Source organism: Ictidomys tridecemlineatus, chromosome 5 (assembly GCF_052094955.1).
Source record: "Ictidomys tridecemlineatus isolate mIctTri1 chromosome 5, mIctTri1.hap1, whole genome shotgun sequence".
Taxonomy (NCBI): Eukaryota; Metazoa; Chordata; class Mammalia; order Rodentia; family Sciuridae; genus Ictidomys; species Ictidomys tridecemlineatus.
In genome coordinates, this window is record NC_135481.1 from 139,259,290 (window position 1) to 139,273,383 (window position 14,094).

The 14,094-nt window shown below is 42.1% G+C and overlaps 1 protein-coding gene across 2 annotated transcripts in view; it reads right to left on the minus strand.

The window, feature by feature from the left end:
- The window catches only part of Agbl1 (AGBL carboxypeptidase 1), a 704,812-nt gene that overhangs the window by 597,398 nt on the left and 93,320 nt on the right, over positions 1 to 14,094 (minus strand). For both annotated transcript variants that reach the window (XM_078051197.1, XM_013356285.4), the window contains exons 5-7: positions 10,189 to 10,397; positions 3,147 to 3,312; positions 2,137 to 2,204 (exon numbers count right to left, since the gene is read on the minus strand). In XM_078051197.1, coding sequence (XP_077907323.1) covers positions 2,137 to 2,204; positions 3,147 to 3,312; positions 10,189 to 10,397 — 443 coding nt within the window. The remainder of the gene's footprint in view (positions 1 to 2,136; positions 2,205 to 3,146; positions 3,313 to 10,188; positions 10,398 to 14,094) is intronic.

Genomic DNA, 14,094 nt, shown 5'->3' on the forward strand with positions numbered 1-14,094 from the left:
ATAACCAACATCTCTTCTCTGTTTGTTGTGAGTTTCTCTTGTCTCATGTTGACCTTGACAGTTTTCAATCAAATCACAGAACCCAATATTCAACTCTCAATACAACTTTGCAGATAAAAGTTCCTTTTAATCATGCCTGCTGAAAGTGTGGTACAGATTATGAACTGCAATTTTCAAATGGAAAAGCCACAGGTTAAAGGCTTGGATCAGTTCTGAGAACCAAAATCTATATATACCTTGCTTTTCATCCATATCTCTGGCAGCAAATCTGTCAAGTTCACCAAGAAAGTACCAGCTTGCTGGAGTACCAGTTCCCCTGTTCCTGCCGTCCCCCAGTGGAGCCCTGGTTCTGATACCACCCCATTTCTCTACAATTCATGCTCATACTGACTTCTGATCCCCTCCTTGGCTTGAGGGGTTTTGATGAATAGTTTTTAGTCCCTCACCCATTTGTCTTGTACACTTTTCCCAGCCAGGTTTGTACATTTGTTTAGGTTCCTCTCGACCCTACTCCAACACCCTGTGCAGACTGGGGAGAGTATTTGAAAGTCCTCCTTCCCATGCTGGGTGAAGTCATGCACCCTGTCGCTCTGCATCAGATACAAGAGGCGACTGACACTGCATCAGACATCCAGTTATCAAAGAGCAAGCAAGAGGGGAGGGGAAAGTGGCATTGATGAATGACTGCCGCGGTGCAGTATTATTCAAATAATTCAGCACGTACTCCACAGGCCTGCGCCGCCAACCCACAGCAAAGAACCAATTTGCCACTGATGACTTCAGAAATGATTCTATTTATCAACAAAACCCTGAGAACACCAAGACTGTCAATAGCAGTCTAAGCCCAGAGATGTGGCTAAGAGATAGTCACTAAATGTCTGCCACTACCTTCAGCAAGGTGAGTGATTATCATGATAGAGAACTCAAAAGATTCTTTCTAGATAGGAGGAAAGGGAAGGAGAAACAGAGGGAGGAAAGAAGGAACAATGAGCAAACCGACCAATGGATGAAGAAATAAATGAAGGAAGGAGGGAAGGAAGATAGACAGAAATAGATTTTTAATTTGGAGTTTTATCCTTAGGGATGGTAGCATTTACTCCTATCTTTTATTCTGCAGATGATGAAACTAAGGAACTTGAAGAAATTTGTTCAAATCCATGTGCACCATCAAGAATGAAGAGAGAATTATAATGCAGATAAGTAATTGCTCAAAGGCAAAGGTTCTCAACTAAGGGAAATTTTGGCAATTCCTGGAGACATCTTCAGTTCACGAATGAGGAGCAAAGGGATAGACGCTAGCATTGTTCAGAGGTCGGGGATGCGGCTAAACACCCTGCAATATACCGGATAGCCCCCACAAACAGAAACTATTCACTCAAAATGCCAAAGTGCCAAGGTTTAGAATGCCTGTTGTAGAAAAGCTGTCAGCAAGGTACGTCCTACTGTCTGTTTTATTGGAACACAGCCATATCCACTCATTCATGTATTCTTAGGGCCTACTTTTATGCTATGATGGCAATTTGAGCAGTTGTGACAAAGGCTGTATGGTATAGTATACCTAAAATAACTACTATATGACTTTTTATAGAAAGTTTGCTAACTTCTGTTCTGTAACAGAGGCCACTGTCAGATAGGGGCCCAGGAGCATGAATCTCTTGTGGGCCAGGTTGTACACTTTGCAACTCAAAGGAGAGCAATTCCCACAAATATAAGTGGGTTTGGACAATGCACTAGCTCTGTGAAGAATAGGCAGATAAGAAGAGTGCTTTATGAAGATAGGTGTGAACGAGTAGAAAGTGTTCTACAAAATCTTTGCATGGTCTCATGGGCACTTGTTAAATAAACCAACCATAAGCATTAAGTGTCTATGCAAGGATCATGCTAATAGAATAATAGCATTTTAACAATCAATAGCTCCAACTTCACAATGAAACAGTATACTAGGCTCATCAAGATGAAAATGATAACTGGGAAATCAATAACAGTAGTTGTCCTTTTTTGAGCATCAATCACCATAATGGTAGCATAAAGTAAGTCCTTAAAATTTACACTGGATTTGGCAAACATGGGACATGATATTTTTCTTTGCGTGATGTGACTGTGGAGATCATTACAAGCCAGAGCTTGTCTACCTACTTCCTCTTTCACATCCTCAGAATCCGAGTCTTTGTCCACCTCTTCATCACCATCATCTTCAAAATCTTCTGCATGGGGAAAAGAAAAGTGAAATGAATGAGGCATTTCTGTTTTCTTAGACTCATCACAGTGGTTGGTGCATCTTCACACCAATAAGGGACCCATTGTTTAAAATGCACAATATCCCAGTGTACTGTAAATCTTATCTGTATGTATAAAGGGTGTGCATGCAGAGTGTGCATGCAGGCGTGTGAACACGAGATCATTAAGTCTAAACTGTGGTCCCACATCAAATGCAAGATACAAACAGAATAAAATGACACACCTATACTACTCTGGTTTTTCTCCCACTCGATTATGGATATTTGTGTAACTGTCAATGCCAAAGTTTAGTAATCACATGCATACGAAATTTGTTACAACACGAATATAGCTTTCAGTCTCTAATTTTTAAATGCAGGAACTTATTTAAAAAAACATCTAATGTCATTGTGGCAAAATTACACCTGAGCAAAATCTGTTCCATACTAGGCAGACCGGGGTTGAAAAGCACTAAATTCTTTTGACAGTTAAGATCTTTCTGGAGATTAAAAAAAATCACACTGGTAAATATTCCATTATGAGTAGCATGGGGTTGTTAATAGCAAGACATTTCTTTCAGTTTAATCCTTCAGGAAAATTAATTCCACTAACAGTCAGTACATTAGAAAGAACTCCATCACAGAATTGTGAATAGATTATTTTTAATTATTTAAGGAGATAGTAGAGGCTCTCAATAGCTACCAAGCAAAGTGGCAACAGTTAATAATTAAGAGCAAAATAACAGATCTGGGTGTTTGTCTAACCTGTATATATAAAAAAACTGCTTTTTCTGTGTATACCTATAATTAGTTTACTGAACAATTATGGTTGGCCTGCAAAACAGCTAATTCTACTTCCATCCACATTCCCCTGCCATATTACTAAAATACAAGCTTGTCTATAAGCTCATAGCTATCTGGGCATTTTACCTTCAGGTAGAGCACATGGAGGCTCAGGGGTGAAGTTCCCAGGGACTGAGAAGACATAGGCACTGCTGGGTGTGACCAAAGGAAGTGGACTCACTGGGTAGCATTGCCTCAGGATCTGCAGCATGACAGAGATGACAGGCTCCATGCCCTTGTTGTCCAGGCAATTCTGACCAAAGGGAAAATGATATCAGACACTGACATCTATGTGCAGACCCCTCACTCCAACATTTTTCAGTAAGTGAATCACACACAGGCTAAATGGACAGAAAACGGCCTTAATGTCGAATGTCTAGTTTGAACATTCTCACATAGAATTTTGTCTAATGTAGCATTTTCCCACACTGCTCATCTGGTACTATGAAAATAGACTTATAATTACTTCAAGGGATGCTGGCCTTAAGGCAAGACACTGCCGAGGATGGCTGTGGAAAGAGAAGGGGGACCCCTTCCTCTGGCCATCCATGAGTCATTGTAAATTATAGACTGAGATAGGGAATGAGAAGCTGAGTTGATGGAAGTCTTGCTTTGCTCTCTCAGGTAAAGAGAAAAAATAAAGGAAAAAGATAAAATAATGAAATCAGAAGGAAAGACTCAGTAAATCCCATGTACCTAAATTAAACAGCATGCCTCATCTCAAAGCCCAGTGTTGATCCCTCTTGGTACCTGCCCAAAGCAAAGAAAAATTGGGTTTGCAGATGTAACATTTTGATTCTGATGGAACATGACAAGATCCTTCTTTTCAGACACTCTGAAAAATGTAAGAACAAGTTTACTAAATTGAGAGAGAGAGAAAGAATTCAGTATTGTTCTGTATCTCCTTGGCAAAAACACAATCTTTTTTTTTTTTCAGTAGTAAATGATTTTTTGTGCTGACTTGGTATAGAAATTTGACTAGTGTGGACTTCCAGTCTGATACTGCTAATAGGAGCAGCAACCTCTGAGGACAATAAGTCATAGCAGTAGCTCTAGTGGATGTGGGGTCCCACCACAGGGCATATGAAGTTCTGTGATACTACCACACTGTGTACCTCTAGGCCCACATTGCACAAAGCTCCATATGCAAAAACATGGAGGAAAAATATCTTGATAAAAATTTACCTATGAATTCAAGCTACCCAAATAACTTCAATAGCTACATTTCTCCAAAAAAAAAATGTCTTAATACAATCAAGAATGCCATTTTCCCTTCAGTGTGCTGAAATGGTACCAATCAGCTGTGTCAGAGTGCACAACAGGAAACACTCCCCATGGAAAATGAATTAGTTGAGGTTGTTCCACCCCTTGGCCTGGTCAAATGGCCTCAAGTGTTTAGTGAAAAGTTATTAGAGTTGATAAAAGAAAAAAAAAGAATGTAGAAGAGGAACAGGGAAGGTGAGATAGATGGCTGATCAGAGATAATGTTCCAAACCTCAACCTTGGGAGAAACAGAGCCAGGGTCAAGGCAGAGTTCAGCCAGAAAAGCCAACATTTTAAAACCAGGTCGATATAGGATTATAATCAATGCTGATAGATATGATCAGGCTTTTGACCTTGTGTGAAATGGTGAAAAATCAGTGGAAGAATGGAAGCAAACATAAATAGTGTTCTGAAAGTTCAGTCCACAGTGTGAGCTGAATTGGGGAAGGTGGAATTGGTATTGAAATCTTCAGAAACCAAGGCATTAGGAATAATGTTATATTTGACGTCTACTACACTGTAGAGGAAATACTTAGAAATTCACAGGTGATCCTTGGTTCCAAGGTAATAGAAATTCCTAGGTCCACTCGTCTAGAACAAACAGATAGGTGCTCAGGAGGCCTAAGATGTCAGAAGGCATCATTAGTTTCAGAAAATCACATTAAAAAAAAAGTAGATCCTAGAAGGTCACAGTACTCAGGGAAGAGTCCTAGTAATAATCCTTATAATAACAAAGTGAGACATTTTAGTGGAAAAGGATTCTGGTTAAGAGAGAGAAGTCATGGTCCCAGTTCTGCTTCTACAGGAGCCAATGCCATTACTACCTCCCACTGAGCTCCTGCAGGCAGAGCAATGTTCCCCCTCACCTTCTTAACTCTCCCTCTTTCCCCTCATGCCCTCTGATAATCTCCTCTCTGAAAACGTTCCTTTAAAAGCATAAATCAGTTTAATGGGAACAGAGTTTCAGTTTTCAAGATGAAAAGTGTGGTGGAGATGCATGAGTGCAGCTGTACAGCAGTTTACTGAACACTACAAAACTGTATACTTAAAAAGAGGTAACAGGGTGAATTTCATATTCTAGCTATCCTGCTACAACTAAAAAACACTTTCAGGCACTTCTGGGAATTGAAGCTAGGGCCTCATGCTGGGCAAAAGCTCTACCCCTGAGTTACATCTGTTGTCCCTAAAATTTTTATTTCTTAAATTTAAAACCATGTTTCTCCATGTTTAAACCTGATAAAATAAGATCCAAATTCCTGCTCATGAGACAGAAAACTATGTAGTCTGATCTGCCCTTTCTTTCCACCTTATGCCGCCTTCTTTCTGGGTGATGGAAATAAAAACCCAAATTCGTTCCCATGGTTCAGGAAGCACTGAACGCTGCCCCTGCCTGTGTCTCCAACTTCACCTCAATCCTTGCCCCTCGCTCACCAGGCTTCCGCCAACTTCTCTGTATCTTGAGCTCACTCCACACCCAAACCATCACCCTACCTGAACGTGGGCCTCTGCATTTGCTTATTTCTTCCTTCTTTGAAACCCTCAGCTCCTCAGACCATCATGGCCCTGCTTCTTTCTTGTCATTCAGGTCTCAGGGCCCAAGAGTTATGCTCTGACCCCAGCCTGGTGTAGCCCATTCCCCTCTTTCTTTCTAGTCTTTTTGAACATAGGAGGGTAAACTCTAAGACCCAGAGCAGATGTACTGTAGCTCTGAGTTAGGAATGTCTTCCATGGAAATACTCTTGGTCTGGGACCCCCTGGTTTGCTCTCATCTAGGTCTTTCCTTCTGCCTGACTCCCCAAAATGTCCCGTTTTCCCACTAGTTCTATACTAGTTCCTCTCTGTGTCCTTGCCCAAAGACTATCTCCTCTGTTCTTCTAAACAGTGCCTAAACCAATAGCTGTTCTCCTGGCCTGACTCAAATAGGATTCCTTCTGAAGGCCCCTCTGTTCAGCCAAGATAAATGGAGCTTTCCTTCTTCTGCATGGTTTTGGGTCCATTCACTTCCTGTACAGCCATCATCTTAGTCTGTCCCCACTATGGAATGTTAAGTTCCCTGAGAAGGATTAATCAGCCCCAACACCCTTCCTAAATTAGGACTCAGGAAACTGAGTAAAAAATAAATGTTCTTGGGCCAATCTGACCTCCAGGGTATCTAGCTCCTGATGCCGAGTTGGTAACATTCTCATTAGGATTCAGTCCTTCCTTTCAGAGATCCATGATAGTAGTAGCTGGGCCTGTTTAGCAATGAGGATCCTGATGAATCAAGGTTTGGCCTTCCATTCTTTCTGGTAAAAATAGCAGCTGCTGTGTCTTTTGTGAGGCAATATCATTCCTTTTCCCAGTGATTTTCTCAAAGTGCGATACCAATACAAGTATCATCAGCCTCACCTGAGCACTTGTGAGAATGCACAAGCTTGTGCAGACCTCAGACCAACCAAATTAGAAACTCTGGGGATGGGGTCTAACAGTCTGTATAAATCTCTGGGTGATTCTAATATACATGTCAACTTTGAGAACCACCGAATTTTTGCAGCTTTTTAACCCTCTTAAATTGTTATAGCTCTAAAGCGTGGTCCCTTCATCTGATTATTTCACATAGGTTTATTCTTCTGTGATTACCTATTTGTCCAAATGAATAATTATCTCATACAGTTTCAGAGCATCCTTGTATGGGTTTTTTCTTTTAATCTTACATCAAGTTATCTTTCTGCCTTCTTCATGCAAATCTCCAACAAGACTGCCTTGCAGCATACAGCTCCCTTCCTGCACTATAGATAATCTCAGCCTTTGAATGTTTAGGGGATGCTTAGAGGTATGCACAGGGATGGTGACCCAGGAAACAAAGAGGTGGGCTCATGAAGAGAGAGACATGACAAGCAGTGGCCTCAACAGAGAAGCAAAGGACAATACGTTGGGCAAAAGCTATGGGAAAGACTCAAAAAATAGCTTTTTCTCAGTCAACTTCATGCCCGGTAGGCTTGTAATTATATCATAAACCTCAACAGAAATAGTACAGGACTGTGCTTTTCAAACTGTGATCCCCAGACCAACAGCATCGATATCACTTAGAAACTAACGTGAAAATTATCAGGCCCCTCCTCAGACCTTCTAGGTCAGGAATTGCGAGGATGAAGCCCAGAGAGCCCTGTGGTAAGGAGCCCTCCAGCCCACCCCAGTGCATACTCAACTTGGGGCAATGCTAGTACAGGGAGGAAAAGCACAGGCTCTCGGGTGAAGCCAGCAGATTCAAAGCCAAGCTCCAACACTAACTACCTTCCTGAACTTGGGCAAATTACCTAATATTTTTTCTCAGATTCTTTATCTGTACCATGAGGATGATAATACAGTCTACCTCAAAAGCTTTTTTAAAATGTCAAAATTGGAAGGTTCGTATAAATCACTAAGTTAGACTTGGGCCATAGTAAGAGCTCCATACAAAGAAACTGTCCCTCCCTTCTCCTTGTCCTCCTCCTCCTCTTCTTCCTCTTCCACTGTTGCTGCTTCATTATTATTTCACCACCATCACTGTCATCATTGTTAGCAGCTGTAGAAGCAGCAGCAGCAGCATTGCCACCACGATCATTCTAATTTTTAAATAGAGATTGAAACACCCATCACCAGATCCAAGGTCCCTGAGTTGGCCATCCAGCCAGCTTTCTCCAGCAGAAGAGGCAGCAGGAGTGATGGGCAGCTCAAACTCAGCACAGCTGCAAAGGGCATCTGTGCTCAGAGCACTCAGCCCAGGACTGGGAGGCTACTCAACACTTGCTATGATTCTGCCAGGGGAGTAATGGGCCATTTGGTTTCTAAGCCAAGAAAACATATCTTGCACCTGAAAGGATCATTTCCCAAAAACAGGAGAACGTCGTCAAATGTCAGACTTTGCACATGAACTTGAGAACATCTCCTCTAGAAGAACGTATTACTTAAAACACTAAAAGCAAAACAGGGAAGGGGTGAAGGTGGAGAATTCAACCCCTTGAAGTTGTCACCCATACATTTCTCACACTCCTCCATGTGCTGGCCTTAATGTATCACAGCCAATTTATGCAGCATTGTTCCACAGACTCCTCCTGAACAAGTTTTTTATATAATTCATGGGATGGAGAAACCTTGCTATAGATTCTACCTCCATTCACATCCAGCTTCCATTCGCAGCAGTAATTGGAGGTTGGGAGCTTGTTATAAATGTTCTTAATTGAACAGTTGAGGTCTTCACTAACCTACTGAGGAATTGCTACTAAAACCCTGCATACACACTTGCAACCCCCCAATTCCTGGGCTTCACTTGGTGTTTTCTCCACTGTAGTCCTATCATAGATGTGTATATCTGGGGTGGCCATGTTCTTTTATTGCTCTTTTAATTGTTTTTGTAGCACAGAACAGAGAAACAGCCAATACTGCAGAGGGTAGAGGAACTGGGTAAAGCATACAAGACAGAATGGAGGTTTTTAGCATCAGCAATACAAAGGGACATTTCACAAAAACTGAGAGAGATTAGAGATTTGGGTGACTACAAGCTTGACTACAAGCTTCCAAAAAGCATGTGGAAACTTGGAAAAATTCAAAGCTTTGCTTCATCCAGGGTGGGGGGGCGGGAAGTAAAATGCAGCTATTTCATTATGGAGAAGCTCTGAAATCTATGATGATGGAGAGAAACCCAGAGGTGATAGCACATAGAAAATTAGATATTGGTTTGCAGCACAGTATTATGTTATGGTTTAGGGGGAAAACTCTACAGACACCATGGTCAGAAAACAGCCCAATTGTTGGCTGCCTCTGGGTATATTCAGGTAGAGAAAAAATGGAGGGGGGTCCAGAGAGGATCAATAAGTGCAGAAAGACATTGGGGACCTAACATATGCGAAAGTGCAGATAATGGAGATTTGGGATTCTTGTGTCACCAATAAAGAGGATAAATATAGCGTTGAATGATGATGTCTGAATCATCATCAGACTTAGTTATTTGGGTTGGCATCCAGGTAACCCTAGACCACACATTCATTCCACAGGCCTTGCAGTTGATCTCCCTTTGCTTGGGACTCTTGTCCCCTTACAATTAGCATGTCCAGGTCCTTCTAAAGAACACCTCATCCCTCCACCTATGGGAGTCACCCTTACACTCTTGATCACACAGAGCGATAGGAAATTATCCTCCTCATAGGATTCTTTGCTTGCTTAATGTCTGTCTCCTGCTAGGATATTTGCCCCACAAGACCAAGAGTCTATCTGCTATATTCACCACTAGATTTCCAGTACTATTCTTCCAATAACTGTTCACAATCAAGAAGCAGTTAAAATATGCTAAGCACTCTTCTGAGCACATTAACTTATTTAGTTCACACAACAACCTAGATGTTTATATTTCCATCTTTTTTTTTAAGAAAAAAATAAGTGGTTTTTCTGAGGTTGCACAGCAGTCAGGGCAGAGGCTGGAATCATCCCCCCACACACACACACACACTCTCTAGAGTCTTTAACCAATAAAATCCTTCATTATTTCAGCCTCCTACACATCTCACCTGATCTGCACTGAATCTTGCCTGTCCTGCGTCAGGGCTGTCCTACAGAGGGACTGGGTTGGTTTATGGCTGCTCTCAACAGAGAGACTTCAACTTCTAGAGTCATGTACCCTGACTCTAGAGTTCACAGGACACCATTCTGGGCCTCTAGTAGTGTGAACTCAATCGATGATATATGGAATCAATGAATGAATCCATGACTGAGGATGTGAATCCAGAACACCTGTCACAGTGAGCACCAAGAACATTGTCAAGTGTTCCCGGGTCTGTTTCGTTGTGTTTCAGCCCTTAGGAATCATCCAGATGTCATCCGACTGTAGAGTGAATCCCAACACAAGCATTACCTGTGTAATGCTGAACAGGGTCTCCATGCCCTGGGCCGCCAGGAAGGCCTCCCTGCCCGACCGGAAGGTGGCGATGTGCTGGAGACAGAGTAGAAGCCCCCGACGGATCATCACGAAGGTGTTGACAGTGTCGTGATTGTGCCAGTCCTGATGCAGTCTGAGCAAGCTGGTGACATAGCCTCTGTTCACCGCCCTGCGGCTGTTAGACTCTGACAACACAGGGAAAAGGCAATGTCAATCACAGGCTCTCCAGGGCCACACCTGCCTGAGAATAGCCCAGTGAGTCCTCCCAAGATCCTTCATTAATTCCATATATATCTATCAAGTTCACACTTCCAGAGATACATAAAGGTGTCATGTAGACTATAGAGTTAAAATACCTGGGTTCAGAGCCCAGCTTCTGCCCTTACCACTGCACATAAAGTCGGCAGATATCCCCTTACTTGACTGATCAAATCAACACACCAGTAATGGAACAGAGTTGTGATGTGTCTCCCGATATAATGATGCACTGAGAAAGACACAAAATCATTTCCGTGGTATTCCTGCCCCAAATGCATGACCTGAACAAAGTCATGAGAAAAATCAGCAAACTCAGAGTAAGGGATGTGCTATAAAATATCTGACCTATATTCATTACAAATGTCAAGATCATAAAAGGAGGGAAAAAAACATTGAGGAATTGGGGCTAAAGTAGGCTAAAAAGACATGACATCCAAGTATAATAGAGCACTCAGATCCTGGGCCGTGAAACAATTTTTCTTTTCACTATAAAAGGTATCAGTGGAGCAATAGGCAAAATTTGACTAATATCTATAGATTAGATGCTAGTGTTATATCAGGGTTACTTTTCAGATATTGACGAGCTGCAGTTATGAAAGAGAATATTTTTGTTTTTAGGAAATTCACAATTGGTATATGTGAATGTAAATCATTCTCGGGAAAATAAAATGGTGCTGGGGGAGGGGAGAGGAAGGAAAGAAAGAGGGAGAGCACTTTCCATTGCATTCCCAGATTCCAGGTCTCCACTGAATCTTTGTGGGCCTAGGATATTGTTCTTTAGGTTAAGTAAACTACAAGGTTAGGTGGGGAAGAAAAAGACCAAGTGAGATATCTGAAGGGCTGTCGGCATAGGAGACGTGTCAAAGTGTTGTTCTAGAGAATGGAAGCCAGCTGATGGATAACCACGGGGTCATAAATTTGGTATATTGCCATCTCTGCATCTGATTTTAGGCCTGAATTAAGCTGATTGAAACTCCATCACCTGTACCTCATTACCTGTGGCTTACAGAACCGTGGCCCCCTCCCCAGGGAAAAATCCCTTCCACAGGTATGGTTGAGATCTACTTGATCCTCAACCATTGAACCCAAACCCAACCCAGCTGTGAGACAGCAGAGCTGCCAGCCAGGATGAAATCTAACAGCCAACATCAGAGTCCTGTATATAAGTCTCCCCTCCATGCATGCTTTTTTTCTTTTTTTTTAATTTTTGCAGGTATGTGCCACTGTGCCAGGCCCATGCTTGTCTCCTTTAAAGTAGCCAAGACACTGCCTGCAGAAAAGCCTGAGGGATTACACCAAGGACCTAACAGAGACTTGGTCCTCAGTCCTAGTTCCTCCGACACAGTGCTGGTAGAATTCCCTGCTGCCTCCAGACTTCTCAGCAACTCTTGTGGGCACGCCCTCCTCTCTGGGGTCTTTAACCAATAAAATCCTTCATTATTTTAGCCTGCTACACTTCTACCTGATCTTCACACTGAATCTCGCCTGTCCTGTGTCAGGGCTGTCCTACAGAGGGGCTGGCTTGGTTTATGGCTGCTCTCAACAGAGAGACTTCAAGACCAAATTAGAAACCAAATTTCTTGTATGTATAATTATGTCAAAAGGAACCCAGATATTATGTATAAATATAATGCTCTAACAAAATTAAAAAGAAAGAAAGACACAGGAACAGTAGAATTTGGCTTGACTGGGAAAGGAATTGCTCATAGTCTATCCAACAAGAGGAAGGACCCTGTGTAGCAGTGAGAGACCTGGCACAGAAAATGCTCAGGCAGAGAACTCAAGTCCAGGCACAGGATGTCAATCCACCCAGCAGGGCTGTCCTATGGGCCGTCTGACATCTGATGGGGGGCTGTAGCAGAGCTTTCAGGGTTTCCTTCACCTCTCCAACACGGGGATTTCTCTGTCAGCTCAATATGCCTGGTTGAGACCTCCACTGAGATTCTGCCTTATGGGTATAATTTTTAAAAATACGGTTGAAATTCTCTTTGAAGAAACAGGGGCACAAAAACAGTCCAAGATTCTTCTCTCTACAGTCAACCTATGCTACTTTTCAGAGTAGCATCTGTGGGCCTCAGGGTTGGTAGATGAGTGTGTACCATGGCAGATCTATCGGCAGATGCCTGGGCACCTGAGCTCCCCAAAACAAAGTGCACTCAGCCCTCAAAGAGACCGAATCTCAGCCACAAATACCCCAGTCTTGTAGCTCTGCTCTCTCACTGCACATCTCTCAATCATCCAAACCACTCAAATTTGTTCATGAGACCACATGTGTATCTGGCCAAAGTGTGTATGTGGCAGAACCCACCAACTGTAATCAGATAAGCAAAATTTACCTCAAAGTCTTTCTCTAAGACCTTGGAAGTGAGCAATGAGTATGAAAAATAACATGGTAATTCAATGCTTTATTCCAAAGAGATTTTCTCATAATATTAATGGAAGTTTTTTTTGCTTGTTTATCAAATTCTACATTGTCAGTTTCCACGGAGCCCCACTGAGATTTTTGACACATTTTTGTAGTTAATTTTATTATTATTTTCTTCTTTTTACATCCCATTCAGCCATGACCTTGAACTTAGAGTGATGAGCTTTATACACCCAGAGATGTGTTTGTGGAAGGTTTACATCACCTTCATTACCTTCTTTAATGAATTACTCTTTAGTATCAAAACTATTTCTCTCCTTGGCTGGTCCTGGCCACAAAGCACTACAGTTCTCTACTGCCTAAATGAGGTTCCAGCCTCTCCAATATCTGATGTTCAAAAGAAAATTGAGGATTAAGGAGGAGGTATTAAAGGAAAGTATCATCTGCTTGAAAAGGATGCCAGAATGGCAAACACAGCACACAGGGGCCCTGTGGGCAGTTCAAGGTTAAGGTCTTTTGTCTTTTATCTATTTTAAGGGTATGAGAATGATAATGCATTATCCTAATGACCTTCATCCATTACTCTCTTTTTTTTTTGGCCAGGGGAAGGGGGTAATGAAAACATTAAAAAAAAAAAAATCTTTAATTGTCTGAGAGAAAACACCTCTGTCAAATCCCAATGATTTTATTCACGATTTTCCTGTTAATCCCCAACAAGCTGTCATGTTTACTAACGTCTGAACTAGCTAAACCCCCTTCCTACCTGACCCTACATCCGTCAATCTTTGTCTGAGAATGGCTTGGGAAGTTTTGCAAAAGTCAATACGTATCTAACACCCGACAAGAGGAGATTCATCAAACTGAGGAAGAGCAAATGTGGAGAAGAGCCAAAGAATGAAATGGGGGTCGCCGGGATCAGCAACTTGAGGAGTTCTCCAGGATCTGAGAGGAAAACACTGCTTCTCAAAACAAGGGGAAAAATCGAGGAGAAATGGTGCGTTTTCAAATACCGTTCTGGGGAAGCTCAGAGTTTAGGAGGAGAAGGGGGCGCCAGGTCCCCAACCTTCTTCAGACCCTGAAGCCCAGGTGCATAAATGGCTTCCTCCTAAGATTGTTTCTAATTGGAAAAAATTAACTTCTGTAGCTTAGATATGTAGATATATTTTTAATTTCTTAAGTAGACTGTTACCTCTTAATCTAGTTGGAAGATGATGGATGGACCCAAAGAAGTTCTGAGAGCCTTTAATTTTAACACCCAC